We start from the raw sequence: 22919 nt of genomic DNA, 5'->3' as shown, positions 1-22919 counted from the left end.
ACGTTCATTTTGCATACCAATTTCCCTCGCTTTGGCACCGTTTTCCGCCCCCGCCACACCACCGTCGACTCGGCGCATTGTTCGAATCGGGATGCAAACAAAGGCGGCGCAGGCGGCGGTTTCGCCCGCCCGAGGCGCATTTTGCATAAACATGCGCCGTTGTTTTTCCCTAGCAATGAGTCTAATATCGCGTGGCCCCTTCTCACTTTTGAGGACAAGCTCCATTTGCAAGTCTAAACGACGAGTTACAGTTCAAGTGAAAAAAAAAGAGAAAGAAAGCCATGCAGCACATATCGCCCGGGCGCCGCGCGCTTAATTTTTGACGCGTGCACACAAAGGCGATGAGATAGGAGCAAAAAAGTGGCCAAGGCCGAGGTTCGTCATCACCCTCTTCGCCGAAACTCACTTGGCTCCATTAGCATTATGTGTGTGCCCTTTCCATTGGGCAATCACGAGACGAGCGGCCGGCCTCGCTCGCAGCAGGCAGCCAGGGAAATTGCTGAATTACCGCTGGAAAAACTAATTTAGCAGGGGATTTACCGCCCTCTTCTTCGCTCCATCGCACAATCTTAAATTAATTTTCTTCGCCCACCGCGTCCGTACCAGCTTTTTTGTGGTTTTCTGGAAATTCTGCAAACCGGTTCCGAGCTTGTAGCGTCTACCGAAATTTTAATTACGCCTCCGCCCTTGCACGAAAGCCAGCAGCGCAAATCCATTTCGCTGATTGCACAACACGGCCGACGACGTGCTCCGCGCAGTTTCCGGCCTAATGGAAAAATTCCGCGCAGGGAATCAAAGGAAAAAATGCATACATCACGAGGCGCGGCCGCTCCTTTCCGGCCACTCTCATTTGCATTTCTATACAAAACGCTGCTGCTCCTGTGACAAAACTCGTGGAGAAAAGGTCCGCAAGGCCGGAAAAATTCGCACAGAAACGGTGACGAGCGGCCGTGAAATATGCGCAGGGGTAATTTCGCCTCGGACCCGCTCATTATTCATCTTGCGCGCGCCCATAACTCTCCGCAAGCTCAGAGCACGCTGCTTTTTGGCCAAAGCCGCGCGGGGAGCAAAATGCGCAGCCAATTGCCTCGTCCACTCCATTAATAAAATTATCCGGCTACGTTTTCATTTTGGTATACATTGGCAACGCTCCCGCGTTTATCAACATTAAAAATAATGTTGCAAAAAATTACATCTGTTAAAATTACTGCTGGGATTATTGGGAATATGAACATCTAACTTCTGCCCACAAATTGTCGTTTTTCATGTAAGTTGAAAAATTATAATCCTGGTTGTTTTTGGGGTCAACCAATGAAAAAATATCCTTGTACCATTAAAAGACTGGTGTTCACTCAAATATAAAAATTTCCCAGCCTCTCAGATAAAAAGATTCCACTCCAACGGGATCACTTTTGAAGATCATAACTCAAATTACAGACTATATTCAATTTCTCTGCGAAGAACGGTTTCGAATCCGCAACGAAATTGGGTTATTGGGATTTCACACTCGGCTGCGCGCACGATTTTGTTGTTTCCGAAGATTTCTCGCACGTGATTGCAGCGACGGGCGAGGAGGAGCAGCGAACGAGCGAAGTGCCAATAAATAAAATCAACGCCAGCCAGCTGGAGATCAAAGATGCAAACGCGAAACGTGCGGATTGCAAACAAATTACTCACCGCACTCTTTTGTGTGCATGTGTCTGTGCCTGTATTTTATTTTTCCTCTCTTTTCACGCCGCGAGCGCGGTTCGGCGATCGTTTTTCGCCGCGCCGCGTGAAAAACGAATCGTTAATAAAATTATCGACTGACTTTCGAGCAGGCTAATCACGCGAGCAACACTCGCAGAGAAAGAAAAATTCCGTTCCCGATTGAATCGCACGTATAATGAATGATGAAGGAATTCTTTCTGTGTCGCCTCCGATGGTGATAAGGGGAAAATCATGAGCCATGCTCGCTCCAAAAATGATATCCGACAGGCTCTCAGTATGGAAAACAAGTGCCGCCCGTCGCCGTAATGGAATATAGAGTAGGAATCTGCATTTCAAAAACAGGATCGCTTCGCAACGTGCACTGCGACTTAATTAAAACGAGCCGCCGCGGGTCTCATTTCGCTTTTAGCATTTTCGCACCTTTTTTCCTTTCCAGCCTGCCTTTATTCTCCGGCAGCGGTGCTGCACCTTCAAAGAAATGTCAAACGTTGAATTTTGCATAATGCTGCCTCAGCGCCCCAACATAAAGCTCCTGCACAGGCCTTTCTGCTGATTTATCGAGTTGGTGCGACACGAGAAATAATTGGACGCGGGAAATGAAATTGCAATTAAAATGTGAGCCCCCATTAAAGTTGGCCTACATAATTATAACAGGTCAAAAAATTTATTTATAAGAAATAACATGACGTGATAAATTTTTACAGTCTGATAAATTTATTTTATGCCATTCAAAAAATCCCTCTTTGAAGGAAAGTTCAAAGCAGAAGTATATTGATGTTCCTTTGATGTTCATTATTTCACAAAAAGATTCAGGTTTTAAGGCCTTTCAATGACCGTCATGATTAGGGTTGTGATTTCATGCTGGGCTCCATTTAGAAGGTTTTTCCCATTCTTAGATTTCTGATTTAAAAGTTACTTTAATTAATAGGAATGGATAAAAACGATTCTCGGTTAATTTTTGTAACAGCTATGATGTCCGTACCATCAAATGAGTACATATCACGAGCTTTTAAGTTTATCGATGCGTTTTGAAATCCATGATTTCAGCAAAACCAATAAATTTATTATTTAATCCGGATATAAGGTGAAAATCTATATGAAAACTTCAATTTTTCGTTTTTCCACGCTTAGAAACATGTGAAATGTATTCTTTTTTTAATTTTCGGAAAACCACTCTCTCATCTCAAAATAACCACGAGCTACGTCATCTTCCAGCAGTTGCTGTTCACAGAGTATACGGTAGACGCGTTTTTTCGATAAAATGTTGAAAATTTTCGAAAAATTCAATCTTATTTTCCTAGTGGATTTTATTTATTTATCGAAATATGTGGAAAATAAACAAGCGGCTACTTAACTGATGGCACTTGTCAAAATAACTCAATTGTTAACGTTTAGAATCAAACCATTATCGTTGAATTAGATTTTTAAACAAAAATCGTTTGGTGCTAATTGCGCTAATTGTAAGACACTGACTAAAATGAGCAAATTTTTTGATTAGCAATAAATTATTTCTACACATCTTATTAATTTGAGCTCATTTAATGCCAAGATGAAAATTGGAAGCAGAGCAAATATCTTAGTATTCCCAACCCTTTAGTCGTAACGTCGTGACAAAGTGGCAAAATCGGTAAATTTACTCGAAAAAGATTCAAGCAGCTCTCTGCGACACTTGACCAAATTTATTGTTTAGAAGCTCGGCCTATATGTGTGTGATTCGAAGGGACGGATTCCAAACGCCAAACGAAATTCGAGGCTCAAAGGGTTTTGCATATCAAAGCGTCGGCGAAATCTGATTTGCATGTGTATAGAATTAATATCACTTAGAGCGTGTGTGAGAGTGTGCGGCGTTTCAGTTTGACGAGCGGCGAAATTACGCCATTCAAATCTGAAAGGCGAACACGAGCTGACCCTGCGAATTTCGGGCCAAACAATATAATAAACGCCCGGCAGCCAGCTCTCGATGGATAAAGTTGAGAGGCGTGCGTGGTGCAATAAATTTAGATATTGGGCGTGAAAACCGAGCGTGCAAAATGAGATGTGCGCGGAGACGCGCGTTCGTTTCACCACATTTCCTGCACAGCCTGCCTGCGGAAAAGCGAAAGAATTTTTAATATCCTGCCCAACGCGGCTACTCATCGCATCAATTTAAATTAAATCTACGCCACGACAAAAATTGGCTAGCGCCCAATGAAATTTTCACAAGAATGCAGGTGAGAGCGAAAAAGCCGGTGATTACATACTTCGCCGCGCTGAGTGCAAAATTGAACAGCCGCTCCAGTCCCGCGGGGAAGGCGGCTGAGAGTGCTGATGTTATGAAATGGATCTTTAAAGGATGTGGACACTGGCGTTTTAATATTTTAAGCAGCCTGGCAAAAATTTAATTTACTAGAAAGTGTCGTTCGAATGTAAAAAAAAACAGGAGGTCCTCGTGTCATCATGAAAGTTGAAACTTGTTGAGATTAATTTACTTAAAACTATTTGCCTGATTTTAATCTTACCATTTTGAATTAATTAACCTAATTCTCCACTCACTTTGGTTTAATTTCGATCACGAGCAGTGCTGCAGACGTGTCTTTATTTGCACAACAGGCCCTCGAGATCGCGCAGCAGCTAGCAAGTTAGGCAAATTCTTCACGTACCCGTCGCACGTGTTGCATAACTTGAAAGCTCTTAAAATCCGTTGTCAATTTGCGGCGGCTGAAGGGCTCTCGTAGAACGAGAGGGCATTGAAAGTCGGTTAGCAGAGCGCTGAGTGAACTTTTCCACCAGGCAGACGGGAAATAAAAGTCTGAACCAGGCATCATCGTCATCAAAGCGAAGGTTTTTCTATAATTTCATTACAATGGCGGCTGCAGAGCAGAGGATGATTCGACTGGCACGGTGGTGTAAACGGCCGTCAGAAATCGACGACACCCGAGGGATCGCAACAGAGGATAAATAATGTTGCGCTCGTAAGCAGGGGGTGTTTCCTGACGTGGAGCAAAAAGAGTCATGATTTGCTGCACTTACTTATATATAGCCCCTCCCCGGTGGAAAGGTACCAAATTAACCCCAAATTTAAAATAAACGAAGCACGTGTTTTTTGTATTTTGGCAGTCTCTTTTAGATGATTTTTCGTGTTTTGCGAAAAGAGCTTTCCCCACTGATTGCACACTATTTTCTGTACATAATTACAAGCTGGAGTAAAATATTTACAATTTTCCTCCACAACTCTACAAGATTTAATTTTTATTAGTCATGTGCCAATTCGGTGCTTTCGTTCAGTGCCAGAACTACCACTAAAATAGATTACATTCAATAAACTTGGTTAGTAATAGACACTGAATATCACGGTTTTCACTGTTAAAGTTTGTAAGTAAACGACCTGCCAACTGAGAAAAACAGATTTATTGCAACAGCTTTCTCAACTACGTTAAAAACAACTTGTTTTAAAGCCGCAAAAGCGCAGTGAAAATTAAATTAAGTGCAGTCTTATGTGTGTGTTACATGAACCTTCATCGTCGAGAGCACCAACCTCAGAATTTTTGTAATAAAAAAAATTATGACAAATTTTTGTTATTTGGTTTTGGCAACACCAAAATAGGGAGGTAAGAAAACAGCTAGGCGGCAGCCATTTCAGCGCATTACGTAGCGGTCGCCCGACAATGAGAGGGAGCATTCATTCAAACGTGGCTGGCTTCATCAATATTTGAGGGCCATCTGATGAATCATATTGCGCACAGAGCGAGAGGCAAAAGCACCTCGGGGAATCGCGCTCACTCGCTGCTCAGCGCGGGCAAATAACAAAGCGGACTTTGATAAACAGCAGCGCGGAGAGAGACGATCCAGCCAGCAGAGAGTGTGTGTGTGTGAGAGAGAAGAAAATCCTCGTCATCGCTCCCTATGTGCGCCGTGCTGCTGGTGATAAATTCGGGACGGCTTTGCGCGCCGCTTAACGCTCTGGCTGCCGCCGCCGCCGTCTCGTCGACGGGCGACATGTTCGGATGATGTAAAATTAAAGGCTTTCACTCATTAATCATTGACTCTCTATGAACACGACAGCCATTACAATTACAATGGAAATGAATTTTTGAAAACCACTCACTCGGCAAAAAGGCTTTTGCTCGCTCGCTGGCTCGCTAAAAGCCCTCTCTCGCACTCACTCAACTCGCGGGCTCATTGAAACATTGTTTTAGCCTATTATTCATACACAGAAGCACGTCCAAAATTATTATTAGCTCTGCTCAGATTACCTCGACGCCGACAGTATCTTGCTTGTTTCCGCGCATTCAGACCTACAACGCGGCAATTATTACAGTAATTTAACATTTCATTGGGTTTCTTTGTCTGTGTGCGTAACGGTGCTATCAGAATATAAATTATTAGCTCTGTTCGACGGTGTGGAAGTGCTGGAAAATTGATTCCAAATGCTACCGCTGGTGGAGAAGCTTTAATAACAGTTTGTTTTCAAAGAGAGAAGAACTCAATGGTGCAAATTTATAGATAGAGAGGATTTATTAAATGTACATACCGACAGTGTGAGCAAATAATTTTATTTCTTGTGGTTAGACTACTCTCTGAAAATTTTATTTTGTCCTTTCTCTCACGTTAACAATATTTGAACTGTTTTCTTTAAAAAAAATTAGATTTCATTGGTAACGCAAACAAAGAAAATAATGTCAAACGCAGGTCTCAGAGCAGCAATACTTTATCTCCAAAAACATTTATGGCACAGTATTTTAGCTTCAAAGAATTCCGAGTTATAAACGTCATCTACATATGAGCACAAACGGAAAGGGAACGAGTGGAAAAACCTTGTCGAGCACACCACTGTGACCAAACTCCCTCATTTAAAAAAAAAAATCAACCAAGCCTAAATTCCACCCTTTCTTTGTTGAGCCATTTTAAAAAGAGTGGAATGCTGTGTTCTTATTTTAACGAAAAATCTAGAACTTTCGTGTACCTTCCTAGAGACCAAAGACCAATCAAAGAGCATTTTCCGGCAAAATGGCGTGAAACAACTTTTTTAAATAAAAAAATTGATTAGCCATGCTTGGATGAAGAAAAACCAAAATTTTATCTCCAATTTGAATTGGTTCAGCATGTTTCTCTATTTAAAGTGGAATGATAGTGATTTTTTTATTTAAAAAAATGAAATTTCATGTTGAGTTAACCCTAACTGACCTATTTTTTCCATGTACTTCTGACCAAAAGTGCCCCAAAATCTAATTTTTCGAATTTTACCGGTTACGCCCTCTTTTTTTAGCATAGGAAATTAATTGCTTCCGGGGTGAGAAAATTTATGAAAATTTAACAGTGAGAAAATAAAAAATAGTGCTTTTGAGTCTTGAAAGAAATTTTTTATTTTTTCAAAAATTGCAGATTTTCAAAAGGGGTCTGTGTTTGGCTTCATTAAAATTCACTAGTTAATAGTAGCTTTAAATACTGACTAAATTCTGAAAGCTGATTAAATTTCCAGTTTTTCCCCACTCAGCAAAATTTTCTCAAATTCACCATTTTTGAAAAAAAATCGTCTGAAAATTTCAGCTGGCCGTTAAAGAACGTTTAAAATTTTTTTGGGAAAAATCAAAATACCCAAAATTAAGTTAATTTATTCAAGAATCATCTCAGAAAAAATGTTTCTTTTAATAATTTAAATGATTTTCAGAGGCAAACTCGGACCCTTATGGCTATCAGAGACTGCGTATAATATAAATAAATTTTTTATTGATTTTCAAGGACAGATTCATTTGCTACCATGTGCGAAAATTTCAAATTTTTCTGATAATGAAAACGTAATTAAAATGATAATTGAGTTGCGCGCCGGCCACCTTCTGTAATGCAACCAGAAGCGACGGCATGAAACGCCCCCCTCTGTTGGCCAGCAGCGCTGGGCGCTGACCAATCAGATTGTTTTTGCCAATTTTCTCCGAAATTTACAGTGCTGCACCATGTTTTCTCACATGATTTGGAATCCTCTCATCGAGATCTATCGGATAGCCAGAGTCTTTTTTTGGGGAAATGCGGAATTTCAGAGTAAATCGCGATTACACAATTCCGTTGAAAATTCTCCATTTAAAACAATGCCAAGTTTGAGGCCGATTTTCTCGAAAATTTACAGTGCTGCCTATGTATTTTTTTAACTGTACATGATTTTTAGGACCCAATCTGTATGTGTGTTAAAGGATTTTGCGGGGAAATCCACTATCATTCCTCCTTAACATGCATTAACTTCTAAACATGGTGAAGATTTGGATGCTGATCTATATAATTGATGAAATCGCCTTTGAAACTATAAATTAGAGCCAAATTGGCTCTGCGTGAATGGAGAGATATAGAAAATAAGATTGCTTAATGGCAAAGCGCGGCGAGATTCCTCACCTGAGGAGGAGGAGCCGGAATTTACGATTCTGTGTCTCTGATGTTTACGTTGGGCGGCTTTAATTACTAGCTGCGCTACCCGGCAGTTGAAAACATTGGTAAACAAGCTAGCTAGCATGCTGCCGCACTTTGCGAGTTGCTTTTCGCGAAAGTCGGTGTGCATATAGTGCGCTCGAACGAAAGCCGCTTAAATTCGGAAGGCCCAAGTCGGTGGTGCTGCTGCTTTTATGTTGACTTACGACTTGTTTGCCAAACAAATCAGGGCCGACTGACTCAGATTGCGAGAGTTGCTCGCCGGAAAGGGTGGTCGAAGATGAATGGGCACAGAAATTAATTCACTCTTGTCTCATGCAGGGCTAGGACGTCCAATTATGCGGTAATGAAAGAAGGCAATGCACGCTCGCAATATCGGCAAATTGTCGTCAAAGCTTCCAATTTGCGCGCACAGCACGGCTTCTCGCGCTAATTGCTTGCAAGTTGGACTATTAAAAATGGCTAGATCGCTACTGTTTGCAACGAGGCATTAACTTTAACTTCTAATGGCGACGGCAATTGCGTCGCGGCGAACGTAACGCTTTTTATGAATGATTCCGTTTTATAAGCCGCAGGAAATGCATGCGCTTGATTCAGAGTTTATGCAACACGCGTCACAAGCGCGGTGAGATATTGCCTATGTGTGGCTCCATAAGTTTACCGAGCAAACCGTTAAAGTTTTCTAGAGCGTACAATGTAAGGGCGGAAAATTGTGACAAGTATAAAGTTCACAATTGTTGCAGCTGAAAGTAAGGAAAGAGAGATGTATCAAAGTTTATTAAAATTGCCGCGCAAACTGCTCTATAGATAAATCACAATCGAAGTTCGAAAATGTGTTGCAACTGCCTGCAAAGATTAAATTGCTTTACTTTATTTTAAAATAATCAGATATAGTGTCAATGACAGGTGGAGTCTAAATTAGGTGGACGGGAAAGTAATAAAATAGTAAATTTTAAGTGATTTAATTTAAAAATTGAAGACTTTCAGATTTCCATTTTAGCAACAATGAAAATTTTCGAGCCATAAAACTGTGGTAAAACAATCAAAGCGAGAAGTATTTTTTGTCCATTGTTAACCTCCTGAGCAGAAGCGTATATAACTTGTGGTTCGATCATTCAATGGCTTTTTGGCCTAAAAAATATGAAAAACTAAATAAAAAAATCAAATTTATTTTCATCGTGAAAAATATCAATTTGTTTCAATGATCAGTGATATGTATATCATTTTCTATACCTCTGCCTTTTTAAAAAAGCGGATAAATTTTATCCTGCAGCTTTGATGTTCAATGCATGAACATCAAGTAAAAATGGTGAATGAACATGGCATTTGAAATATGACAGTCCCGAAAAAAATGAAGCACGTCACTGAATCAGCATAAAGCGCTTTGTCTAACCCAGCTATTGCGAAATTTCCCTTCTATGCAAATGCCAAATAGCAGCCGGCGCTGCAGCTTTCGGTGAGGCCGTTTTTCTCGCTCGCGAATTACCGCCGAGCACAACTTTCGTTCGCAATGAATACATTTATCCTGACATGTTGCGCCGCGCGAGCACGGGGGCTATGGGAAAATTCAAATTAAAATACTGTTCGTTCGGTACACGAAATGGCACAGTGCGCGCAGTTGTTTGTTGCGTGGCCGGCAGCAAATTGTAATTTGCGTCTCGTGCGCGCGGCGGACAATATTAGATTCCTCCCCCCAGGCAGCAGAGGGCGGTGGGCAAGAGCAATAAAGGATTGCTCAGCTGCTGCCGCTTTCGCCGATGACCCGTCCGTCCGTCGGCCGGGGGATGCGTCACACCCGCCGCCACCGCCGCAGCCACCGACTTTGTTGTCCGCACAAAACGGCGGAAACAATGTAGCCGATAATTGCAGCGGCACAATATGCCTCATCCATCATTTCGCAGCCGCCGACGCCGCCGGAGAGAAGCACCAACTTTGGCAAACTCCGGATCAAAACGTCGTCGTCGTCGTGGCACACACAAAGATTCAGCCTTGTTCTGCCGAGCTGCCCCCGGGCGAAATTAGAGCTCATTATTCACAGACAGCCCCGTTCATTTATTTGCGTTCGCGCGCGGCGATGTTTCCTCTTGGCACAGAGCGATTTTGGATTTATCTCTCGTGCGACACGCTGATGATGCATTTTCGGCTTTTGTTTCTGCCGCTTTTTACTAGATTGATTAATGCCTCGGCTTGGCGAAAAAAAAATGTTTTTTTGATCGAGTGGTTGCTGCATACAGACGACATCTAGAACTCACGAGTCACATCAGCACTGTCCATTGATTTATGAGTGACAGAAAGGTCAAACTGCCAAACATGATTTGCGTTTCATCTCTATTTTGGCTAGAAGCACTCCTAGCAGGATTTGACAAGAGGGCTGACAGTTTAAATGTCCAGTGGTTTATTTATTGTTATTTTTAATCATTCAAAACATGAATCCATTTTCAAAAGATAAAAAATCTTGAAAATAATTTCGTTTCGCTATAAATTTGGAAATTCTTTTGAATGGAACGCATAAAAAGTAATATTTTGACCCTAAAAAGTAACTCATTAGAAAGAAGTGCTTTGAAATCATGCAAAGTGCTGTTTCATCATTTACATTTTCATTATTTGCTTTTACGCCAACGATTCGAACAGCTGTTTCGAGCGGGCATTTTGGCAAAGCGGAAAGTAAAACAGAGATAAAACACTGAGGCGAAAGAGGACGCGTGTTTAATTCTTTTTGAAAACATTTGGAGCGGAGAGCTAAATCTCTTGTTTGCAGTTATCTCTAGCCCCCATAAATAATGCATTAGGAGAACAATCAAGAGGGAAACGCGCGCAAGCCGAGATTTGGTTGGTTGGTTGGTCGGTTCGCTGGCTGGTGGCTTGATGTACACGAGCGTTTCTGTGTGTGCTAAGAGCCGGCGTAAAAAATTCAGACGCCTCACTCACTCTCCCCACGTTACCACTTCGCAGCCTTTGTTTACCGAATCGCTTTCATTTTTCGCAACGAGCAGCACGAAAAGAAAAAACAATATAAAGCATAAAGATACACAATTCGGCATGCCCGCTTTTCGGCTGAATAATGATGCACCCCACCGACCTTCATCTTTTTGACGTGAATTTTATTGCAGTGCCCGCTGCTTTGTATGCGCAATACTCATCGGGATGGGCGGCCGGGTATAAAATACACGACGAGCCTCACCACAGCACAAATAATATTCTATTCAAGCAGTCCGAAACATCGGGTCATTTGGCCTACAGTAAAAAAGAGAGAAACGAGCCCGGACTCGTTGGACGCTCGCTCGCCCGGCATGCGAGTTGAATGCTTATTGTTGGGAAAGAGAGCCAGCCCAATGTAAAAAGATCAGGCTACCGACGAGGGCTGCGCTCTGGAATTGCGAACGAGCACTTGACTTGTCAACATAAAATTGCACAAAAGATACCGAGCGTGCCGTTTCGAAATTTCAGACGCTGGAATTCCTACCAAGAAAATTTGAAAGTTTTCTTACCTTGATTGTCGATTGCGAAAAGTCCAACGCCGTCGCCGCCTCTGATCGAGTAGCTGATCCTGCTGTCGTCGCCGGGCGCATCCTTGTCTGTGGCCAGCACCCGGGCCACATGAGTGCCGGGTGGCTGGTTTTCGGCCACGGCGACCGACACGACGAAATCACTGAACTGCGGCGGGTACAGATTCTCGTTCACATCAACCACTTCCACCTCCACTGTCACCTCCGAGGAGAGCGACGGTGTACCCCAGTCACTCGCGCGGATCACCAACGAGTGCAGTTGTCGCTGCTCAAAGTCCAGAGGCTGCGTCAACCGCAGAGTTCCCGTGGCATTGTCGATGCTGAAGGAGGAAGAAGTGTCCGGTCCATGCACAAACGAGTATGTCACCTGCAAACACAAGTAAAATTGTAAAAATTCCTTTTATTTTGTTGCGATCGATGGGAATTTTTTTAGTGAACCGCTCTGTTTTCTTTTTTACATTAATTATGTTTTAAAAAAATAAAGTAAAGCCAAAAGTTAATAAAAAATACGAATCTTACCACTCCTCCTTTTCCAAGGTCAGGGTCAACAGCGTTGATAGCGGCAATTACAGTCTCGGTAGGGATGTCCTCCCGCACTTTGATTGCATAGTGGTCGATGGAGAACTTAGGGGCATTGTCGTTGACATCGTCCACCACCACCCGCACAAGCGCAAAGGAACTAAGCGGCCGAGTCTTTGAACTGTCACTGGCCCGAATTTTGAGCTCGTACATGCTCTGCCGCTCCCTGTCCAACTTTCCAGCCACCGTGATGGCACCACTGACAGGATGAATCACAAAGTCCTTTGTGTCAGTCTCCAAACTGTAAACTACCCTCGCGTTTTCGCCCTCGTCAATGTCCGTGGCGTTCATGGTCATGATACGAGTTCCGTTTTTCGCGTTCTCGGACACTTTGAAGCTGGCCACGTTCTTTGAAAACTTCGGTGCATTGTCATTTATGTCGAGAATTGTGATGGGCAGCACCCTGGACGCACTCTTCTGAGGCTTGCCCAGGTCGTAAACTGTCACGTTCAGATAATACTCAGACTCCTGCTCTCTGTCTAAATAACCGACCACTCGCAGTTCACCAGTTTCAAGATTGAGGTTGAACGCAGAGTCGCTGTCACCATTTGAGATCCCAAATATCATCTTCCCGTTGTAACCAAGGTCACGATCTCTGGCTTGGAGGACAGCAATTACAGTGTTCAAAGCAATCGACTCGTTAATGCGGATCTCTGGTGGGAAATTCAGGAACTCTGGCGAATGAACGTTGTCTCCATAACGGCTGGGCATCATGGCGAAAATTTCACCCTGCTCTTCACCGTTGTTTTTCTCTGCAGAAGCTAGCACTTCAGTCAACCTCCGCGCCACTCCAGTGTCCATGCAATCAAAAGCGGCATCTGCGTCACTTACAAATTGATGTGTTCGTTTGGAATTAACTAATTGCATGCGAACGAAGGTGACATCGGCAAAGTTGAGACCATCCGTGGCAGTAACGTTTACGATGCGCTCATCCGTTCTCAGGTCAGACAGGTCGCAGGTTACGACTAGTGTTCCTGAAGTCTGATCCATTGCGAAGCAGTTGTCTTCGTTGCCTGCCACAATGCGGTAGCTGATGATGTTACCGGCGTCAAAGTCGATTGCTGAGAACGTGATAATTTCACTGCCAATCGGCAGAGAACGAGAAACGCGCCCTTTGCAAGCGACCTTTTCGAATTGTGGTCTGTTGTCGTTGATGTCCTTGACTGTTATTCTGAGCTGCATCTCGGTTTGCCGTCTGAAGGGCTGACCCCAGTCGGACGCCCGAATGCGCAGGGAGTAATCGCGACGCATCGACTCATAATCAAGAACTTGGGTTGTCCTAACCACGCCTGAGAAGTGGTCAATCTCGAAAGGAACCGGGTCAAGGTTGACGATGCTGTAGGAAATGTAGGAATTTTCACCCAAATCCTTGTCCCGAGCTTGCACTTTTGTCACCGATGAACCAGCTGGCTCATTTTCATTCATTTCGTACACAATGTCGTTGCTTTCAAATAAAGGATCGTTGTCATTCATGTCCTGGATGTTAATTTTCACCTTGGCCGACGACTGCTTACGCACTCCTGATCTTCCACTGTCAATGGCCGACACTGTCAACGCATACGAAGATTTTTTCTCCGTGTCCAACAGCTTGGCAGTGTACAACACTCCAGTTTTAGGGTTGATGCTGAATTCGCCACCCTCGTTTCCTCCTACGATCTGCAGCACGACTTTTGCGTTCTTGCCTTGGTCAATATCATCAACCTTAAGCCTTATGATCTGATAGTTAATCGGAGCTGATTCAGAAACGTCCACTTCGTAGATTTCCTTGCTAAAAATAGGTGAGTTGTCATTGATGTCTGAGATGTGCACTGGTACTGCCTTGTATATGTGTTTTTGCGGAACACCTTTGTCGGACGCCTTCAGAGTCAGGTTGTAACCCTTTGGCGAACGCTCACGGTCTAGAAGTCCGATCAACTCGATTCTATATTCGTTTTTAACTTCAGTTTCACGCACCCTGAAATGACCATCTGGATCTCCGTCCACGATTTCCAGCGACTCGATTTCTCCGTGGACACCCTCGTCACGATCCTTGACCTTGACAATTGCGAAAGTGCGGGCGTTGGTAGACTGCTCGAACACTTCTGGCAGACTATGCACCATAATTTCAGGATTATGCAGGTTGACTTGGCGCACGTGGATTTTGAGCCTCGCCGTACTCGGATTACTCTTTCCCGGACGGAAAAGAAGGGTGCTCCTGTCTCTTGCAAGCACAGTCAGGTTGTGAGTAGCTTTCTTGTTGTAGCGAAGCGGCCTTGTCAAGGTAACGATGCCGGTTACCGGGTGAATCGCGAACTGCTGCGTGCTCTCGAGGAAACTGTAGTAAATTTCACCGTTGAGGCCAGTGTCGGCGTCATCGGCATGCACACGCAATATGCTCTTGTGCAGGGGAGTGTCCTCGAGAACGGTCTGCTCGTAGTCGGTCGGATAGAAGAGCGGATTGAGATCGTTTGTGTCCAGCACTGTCACCTGTACTTGCACTTCCGCTTGCAGCTCGCTTTGAGAGCTGATATCAGAGTAGTCGAACGTCAATGGCTCCCTCGAGGACCGTCGCGCCAACGCTTTCACCCTGAGGGTGTACTTGTCCTTCCTCTCCCTGTTTAGCACGTCTCTCGTGCCAGTCCGCGCGCGAAGCAAGAGAAAGCAGAAGTCGCCCACTTCTCGCTCCTCGGCCTTGAAGAACTTGTCCTTGTCGCCATCGACGATCTTGTACTTCACATCGAAACCGGGCACTTTGAAAACGCCCATTTTCTCGGTGGGTGTCACGTACACTTTGCCCACCGGGTTCTCCGGTATGCTCACATTGTAGTAGGAGTTGCTGAAACGCAGCTCGGGCCCGTCAGACTGCGGTGGTCCCTCTGACGGGCCGTCGAGGTCGAAGGGGAGTTGGTTGTCGCCTAGCACCTGGTGCGAGAGCACCAACAGGGCGGCCGCCAGCAAAGCCCTGGCGCCACGCACCGACCACGGCGTGCGCGCCATTCGGGCCGCGATCACTGTCCGCCTCAGCTCACCGAACAATGCTCGTCCATTGTGTCAATCTGAAACAAAAATCGATACGAAAAATGAGCCAACGAAATTCTATCCTGCTGCGTCCGTGAAAAAGGAAGAATCACTGCATGCGTGTAATTATGTCTTTGTTAATGCGGTAACATGATGAGGCAGGTTTCCGAACTCATAAAAATAAACCTCTTTATCAGGAGGAGATTATTTAAAAACGTGCGATGAAATTTCCGGATTAAAATAGTTAAATTATAGTGCTCACTCAGCTTTGTGATGAGCACTCACAGCATAATCCGAACTGTGTTTTACATCCACGTTAATAAAACTCCATTAGAATTACTCTCGGAAAATCTCGTTAAAATGCAATATTATGGTAGTCAGCGTTGGGGGAGTCGTGTACGTGTGTGTGTGTTGTAAATATAATAGAGCCGTGACGATTTTCGAGACTGGATTTGAATAGGCGCTAGCTGCTTCCATGCAACATGAGAAATGATTAATGCCCCTAGAATGGTCTGTGCCTTTGTGACGACGAAGTAGTCATCACATCTTCCATTGTGTGCGGGATGTAAAGCGCTCCCAGCAGCAATCTCCGTGCAGCAGAGAAAGAATTTTCTTTTAGCCTTTTCAGCCAGGTAGCTCGCGAGATGAATTTGTACGCGCCCAAGGTAAAAATTACGAACAAATCGCAAAGTGCTGAGCACACATAGCGAGTTTCTTTCAAAATCGCGCAAACATTTGCAGTGCATTTTAAGCCATCAATTTTTAATACTGTTTGCTTTTAATTTCAGAAATCCCGCTCTGGTTTTGTTTTGGGGGGCTGAAATCAGTTTATTTCGCTTCTCAGAGGGAGCACTGTGTGAGCATTGTGTGCGAGTGTATCTTTGTTTCACTGTCTGCTCAAAAGGCGGAAACTTTGCGTCGTCTAATCTGACATTTATGCTTGAAATGCGGGAATCAAGCTGCCGCTGCTCGTAAGCTGTCCCGGTGCGGCAGAGCATTAATAATTCGCATTTGAGGGTGCCACGCAGCGATTTTCGCCTGCTTGAACGCCGTGGACAACAAAACTATCGCGACGCTTCGCCTGTGACACGAGTATATCTGCCGCTTCTAACTGCGGCTAATTAAAGGGTATGTTCCACCGGCACGGGAATATTGATTTCCTTTCTCGGAAGTCGTTAAAAAAGCATGCTTGCTTTTGGGTCAGGTTAAAGGTTTATGGTGTCTTTTAATTGCGGCTCAGACGTTTTGGGCGGCATTCACGTATATACATGCAGCAGCAACCGCGCGCGATCGATATTATTTCTGTGCACACGTGTAATAAGAGTCAAACAATAAACACGCTCCACCACTCGTGAAGGAATTCGGTGGTTTCAATTTCAAACATTTTCGTGTCTACATTGAGCCAAATTTGATTTTCGGAGGCAGGTATATACGATGAAAATTTCCGCATTGCTATCCTCGAGATTTGCAACGAGGCAACCCATCCTACCGCAAGAATTGAATAACTAATCAACTCCGCCGCCGCATCTGCAGCTCCGTAATGAAATTCAAGAGCTCTTCGACAGTCGGGCAAGCGGATAAACCGTTTTGACAGATAAAACCGCGTTGTACCAGATTAAGAAGAGAGGCTGGCTGGCTGGCTGCTGGTCCGTCAAATGGATTTGGTGAGACCGAATAAACGGCACGGCGCGCATCAAATTCGCTCGCTCTCTCATGAAAGTGGCAAGCAGTAGTGAAACAAGCCGGCCTTTTTAGAGGGACTCTACTGCCACTCGTTCACTTGGGCATAATGTGCGTTGGCCACTCGCAGACGGGCACACACACACACACACACACGACAAGAATCACTCTTGCGTGCGTACAAACGAACGAAACGGCACCACGCGCGTTTCAATTGCGAACTGCTGAATAATCCCCGCACCTACGAAAGAGCAGTCGATTTAATTAAGCGGAGCACCTGGGCGTAATTTCATTTCCTTTTCGGTTCGTATTAAATGCGAACAGTGCACGGGCCGCAAGAAGAGCGCGAGCGTTTGCAGCCAGTCAAAAGGAAATGTATTAATCAAACGCTGTCGGATTGAATGATGCAAAAAGTGCCACCGAGCAAGCAACGCGTGCGTATTATGTACAAGACAGATGAAGGGTCAAAAGTTCGCGAGTAAATATGAAGGCCTGTGCTGGGAATAAAAGAGCAATTCAGATGGTCGAGGGAACACCGACACCGGATGTGCTCACTCTAGCCTGTCTCAAGAGAGAGGGAGAAAAAAATATATTATTGTACATTATTAAAGTGGCACGGCTAATTTACGCGTTGCTTTCCAACCCGGCGACGAATGAATGAAAGTGTTGATCGGCGGAGCATAATCAATACGCATCACACCGGCGCCTTGAACGAGATTATGGCGGAAGTTGGGATGCCCGGTCTATTTATAGAGTAAACTGATTTTTAATTTCGAGAAGCACTGGCTTGTAAAATCCTCTCGGCTGCCTTCGAGAGGAGAACGAGAATCGACTTCGCCTTGAGATATCTCATCTGGAAGCCTTCCCTCCGATGTCTTTTCTTTATCGACTGCCAACCAGCGCGGGGCCCTTATCGCACACGGGGTGACGCGACGCCTGTGTCACGGGGGAGAGCGTTCGTTTTTCGGAAGCGAAAATTTTCTTCAACGCCTCCGGCTGCCATGTTGAGCAATTAATTAGCCGCCTACAGTGCGGTGCGTCTCTCGCGGAATTCGGAAATCCGAGCCGCGCACGAATGAGAAAAGTTGCAGCAGTTTTGCGTTTCAAGAACCCCGTTATTCAAGACGGGTGTGCTGTGCAGGTGTTAATTGCCAGAATGTAATGAATTCGCTCGCCAACTTATGAATTGAGGCGTGCGTACACTGCAGTAAAAGCACGGGGGTGAACTGGCTTGCTCTAGAATGCAAATGACGTTTTAACGGAGTCGTTAACGGAGCCCCCGGTGTTTGACGCAAACTTTCTGACGCTAATACAGATCAGCAATAAAAGTTTATTGCTGCATTAAAACAGGGGCTCGTCGTGTCAGAGCGGGCGGGCGGACGCAAACTGCACCAAAAACCACGGACATCCCTCGATTTAGCCAGAAAAAGTGCCACCTGCGGGCAATTTCCGAGGTTCGGATGGCCGCGCCGAGCCACAGCTGCCCAGTTTCGCCTAATTTTCCGGGCAGGCTTCCTTTTCAGCCGGCCGGCTTTTCCGTCCGTCGTTTTGTCGCGAATCGGCGTAATTAGAGCTCGCATTAGGGCTGGCTCGCCTTTCTTTTATTTCGGCGCCTCTGCTCTCGTTGCGACGTGAGTCCAAGCAAAAGTTGCGCGTGTGGAATTAATGGATCAACGGGCAAGGCCGGAACTAATTATTTGATTAGGGGCTGCTACTCTAATTAGCCGCCCCGGCGACGACGACCAGAGAGAGAGAGAGAGAGAGAGAGAGAGGACGCCTCCGCCGCGCAATCATCGCGTATGAAATTTGTATGACCATATCCCGTGTGTGCGTGGGTGGGCGGGCGAATTCATTAATTACTTTTGGTGTTTTATTATTCAGCCGGCCGCACTACTCAAACGAGCGAAGGAATAATGAAGTTTGCTGGTTAGGGTGTGTGTTGACACGCCGCACAAAGCCGCCTCTCGCTCTTGGACTCGAAAATTAAGGACGGATTTCAGGCGTAATTATGAGGCTAAGCTGTTGCGCGAGCACAGTCGCAAAAGGCCAAGTCTATTGAATCAAATCCTGGAAACTCCTCAAACGGGTGAAACTTGCTTCTCTTAAAAGAGTTGTTGTATATCGAATTGTCGGTTCAGTGGGCACAAGAGAGATTATACACTCCCAAGAGTCTATCCTCTTCAGCGCTCGCTGCCATAACATTAAAAAGCCTTTCAAAACGTTGACTTGCCTCGATTTGTCTTTTTACATATCTAAAAGATTCCATAAATGTGTCTTGTGTTTAGTGCGTGGCTGCTAAAGTTGAGCTTTTTCAGTTTTATTTTACCGAATGATGCAAGAAGAGAAGCGATGTAAAAGCCTAAGATATTTTTCAGTACAAAGAACCTGCGTCATAAAAATTCTAAATTTATGCCTCCAAAAAATCCACGAAACTTCCCTCTTTAAATGTTTGCTAATATGTTAGCATTTTTGGGATAAAAAATCAAAATTATTAAGAGTTATAATAATAATGCTATGGTATTCATTTGGTGTTGTGAAATTTAAAAGTCACAGGTCATAGAAAAATAGGCAATGATTTCATGCATAAAATTTGATACTGTTTTTTTTATAATTTGACCATTGTTGCAGTTAAATCATCTGCATCGTTATTATGAATGGACCATTCTTTGACCCAAATCGTCCTACGCATAAATATTTCATTCCTTGCAAAACTTGAAACGAAAAATTCCTCGCTGTTTTCTGTTAAATAACTTATTGCCAAGGCGAGGGATCACGATATCGAGAGCAATTTGTACAATTCGCAATATCTCTCGAGGGCAGGCCGACGATAGAAAAAGTCGCGCATGCCCGGGCACTCTTCATTTTCTGTAGAAAAGCCGCCCTTTGAATTTTTCATAAATCGCCTCTTGGGCGGCGCCACAACAAACAGTTTCCATTCCATCCGCAGAGAGAGAGAGAGAGACTGGCTTAGGAATATTTCAGGCCTACAGCCTGGCCAGGTCGAGCCGGCTTGTGTACAGGATCGAGATTGCATCCGCCGCCGCTTGTGTTGCTTTCTTTCCTTCTTTCTAAACGCCGTCGCTGCGCTGCTGCGTCTGCGAGACAAAAGCTCTGGACCATCCATAAATAGCTGCCGCGCGCGCCTCTGCTCAAGGGGATAAGAATTTGTTTGCGTGTGTGCGCGCGAGTAATGCAGGCCAAAATATCCCGCGGCCGAAATTCTTGACGAGCGGTGCAGGGTTGGAACGCAACAACCCCTATAGCAACCTGAGAACGGGCAAATTACGCTGCTGTTGTGTCTGTGGCCCGCCTCCTCCTTTTGTTTAAATTTTATATCGGGAAAGAATCCAGCGATGCGGCGGCAATGGCAATAAATCATTGTACTTTATGCATTGTTTCTCGTCCGGCGCGTCCACTATAGCAACCGGATCACGAAAAATGGAGCCCAAGCGAGCGGCTGGCGGAAATTTATTTGGTCCTCTGGGGTTGTAAAACGCCCGGCATGACAGGGTCGAGTCCCAGCAGGTAAATTATGAGGCGTGCACCTGTCCATGTTGAGAAGTTAATTTGGCAGATGGACAAGAGAACAAGCGGGGCTGCTGCCGGCGAACCAGGCCTTTTTGGTAGAGATCGCTCATAGCCCCGAATGCGGGCGAAAATGCATTCTCGCGGTCGGGCGGTGAATAACGCGAAAGTCGGAAAAAAGTCAAACCCACGTCTACCTGTGTGGCAATGTCAACAACACGGGGCAGATTGGTTTTTGCAGCTTCACTGGTATTTTTTTTTCTTCGATTTGGAACAACATCGGGAGGCCTTGCTTGTGAGAGTTTCCTGAAGAGGTGTTGGATCCAATAAATTAGCTCGAGTTACGACTTAGTAATAAAAAACAGCTGCTTCCTCCAAATGCACGTTAATATAAGCCTTAAAACGTGCTTAGCAACATTGCAAAAAAGGGGTAGTAAAGTTTAATGGAAAAGTTGGAAAAGCAGAAAAAACAAAACAGCTTACTCGAGCAGGTTTTACAATTTTGTTCGCCAGGTCTTTCCAGCAGTGGAGTTTTTTTTTACCCAAAACCCAGAAATAAAGGTCCAGTTTTTGCGACACATTAGAAATTATCAGAAGTTTTAGGTTTGTTGCCTAAAAACCACGAGGATGTTTAAATTGTAAGATTTTAGAGTAAATTTGCTTTTAAAACCGTATAAAATTATTTTCTATTAGAATTTTTAGCTATCGAAAGGCATAAACTTTAAATAAAAAAGTTCAGTAGGTGAAAATTCGGTCTGTTAAATTACTGGAAGTCGTAAGTGAAATATTATGATCAAATTTCGCAATTAAAAGCAGATATTTTAACACATAAACGTCAGTGACGCAATATTGTGTATTGATCGAACAATTTGACAGATGCACAAAGAGATAGGAGATTAAATTCTCTTTTTTAATTGCTCTTAACTATGGTTGTATTATTTTTGAGTGATTATAGCGTCTGAAATGTGAGCAAGAAATGCCAAAAACTTATAAATTACAGCGGAACAAAAGTTTTTTCAAGATTTTCCAATTACGTGGGTAAGTGGGGCTCCTGTTATTAATTAAAAAAAGAGTGCTGTGAAAATTCCGGTTACTTCACGCAAGCCCACTGGACAGTACTTTTGTAAACTGACCGTGTCCTTTGCCAAACCCTGCGTAGGTGCATTTTTTAATTTAGCCTGGAGGAAATTAAAACACAAAATGCTACTCCATAGCACTTCACATCTGACGCACAGTTTGATAAGCCTTGAAAATCTTCGGACAATCTTGAGAAACATTAAAGCCATTTGCCGGAAAGGCTTATCATAAAAGCTTGGGACTCCTGATGTTTCCAGCGCCATCGTGGTCGATGGCTCGGAAAATCCAATTCAATTAAATGCCCATCCGCCTTGTTTGGGGAATTTAGTTTCTTCCTGTGTAATTTCACCCCCTAACAAAATATTTTTCTCGAGTGCGGGTCTCATCTCCTCCAGGCGGCACACAGAACATCAGCCACCAGCAGTGAGAGAGCGAGCGAGCGAGCAAGCGAGAAAAAAGGCCATTATATACAGGATATTCACGCGAACGTGCAGCAGCACTTGAGGCTGCTGCTACTTCTGGGAGCACAAACTAACTTCTCCTGCTCATTTCGTCCCCCAAACAAGAAACAGCGGAGAGCAAGCGCAGGCGGTCGGAAGAAAAAGACTCACCCGCACCCAACCCTCTCGCAACATTTGCCCCCATAAATGACATTCGAATCGGGAATTTATTTTGCGCCGTGTTGTACGCCTCCATTACTGATTTTGTTTCCATAACTTGCTCTTGCAGCACTACAGCGATACTTTTTTTCCCTATCACTCCCCGCGGCGGCGGCTGCGTCTTTTTTGCAGGTTTTTATGCGCGAGCAGCGAGCGCTCAAGCTGTTGCAACGAATGCGGATTCGAAACGCGCGCGTGGAAAGTCAAAAGTAATGCCCCGCACTTAAAAAAAGGCGCTGCAATAAATTTTCCACTCAGTTAGAGGGTAATTTGTTTTTAAAAGAATTTTCCCTTTCGGCCTTCATCCCTTTCGCCGAGGGTGGAGAGAAATATATGAGGCGCGCCATGCATGCAAATTGCGAGCGTTTATAATTTCCTGCGTTTTATTCTCCCGCTCGCTTTGCCAGCGAAAGCAGGGGGATTTCCAAGTGTCGCGAAATATCTTCGCGTCGGGGGAGAAAATTCACTCTCTGCCAGACTGGATGGCCGCTGGATGTGTCGTAAACACCACCCACCCGCAAGTTGACAGAAGCGCAGCCCGCCTAATATCCGGCCTCGGACTGCCCGGTCACTGGGAAAATTGCTTTGTTTTTACGCGGCGGAAATTCGAATTTGGCCCCGTTTAAAGTTTAGCGCGCGGCCAAGATGACGAAAACGCTCCCCTCGAGCCAAGGAGAATATTTGCTCATCATTTTTCATTGCGTGGGGGGTGTCAAAACTGGTTTTTAATATGACAAACATGTCCCCCTTCGAGATGCATTGTGCGGTATTTTTCCTCCGCAGGAACCATAAC

The 22919-nt window shown here is 44.5% G+C and overlaps 1 protein-coding gene across 6 annotated transcripts in view; it reads right to left on the bottom strand.

Annotated features, from left to right (window-relative positions):
- kug (kugelei) overlaps positions 1-22919 on the bottom strand; it is a 153602-nt gene that overhangs the window by 77884 nt on the left and 52799 nt on the right. For all 6 annotated transcript variants that reach the window (XM_065489572.1, XM_065489571.1, XM_065489575.1 and 3 more), the window contains exons 2-3: positions 12129-15223; positions 11592-11976 (exon numbers count right to left, since the gene is read on the bottom strand). In XM_065489572.1, the coding sequence (XP_065345644.1) occupies positions 11592-11976; positions 12129-15164 (3421 nt within the window). In that variant the 5' untranslated portion in view covers positions 15165-15223. The remainder of the gene's footprint in view (positions 1-11591; positions 11977-12128; positions 15224-22919) is intronic.

This window comes from Cloeon dipterum, chromosome 4 (assembly GCF_949628265.1).
Source record: "Cloeon dipterum chromosome 4, ieCloDipt1.1, whole genome shotgun sequence".
Lineage (NCBI taxonomy): Eukaryota > Metazoa > Arthropoda > Insecta > Ephemeroptera > Baetidae > Cloeon > Cloeon dipterum.
The sequence above is the reverse complement of the archived record's forward strand: the minus strand, read 5'-3'. Positions and strand labels throughout refer to the sequence as shown.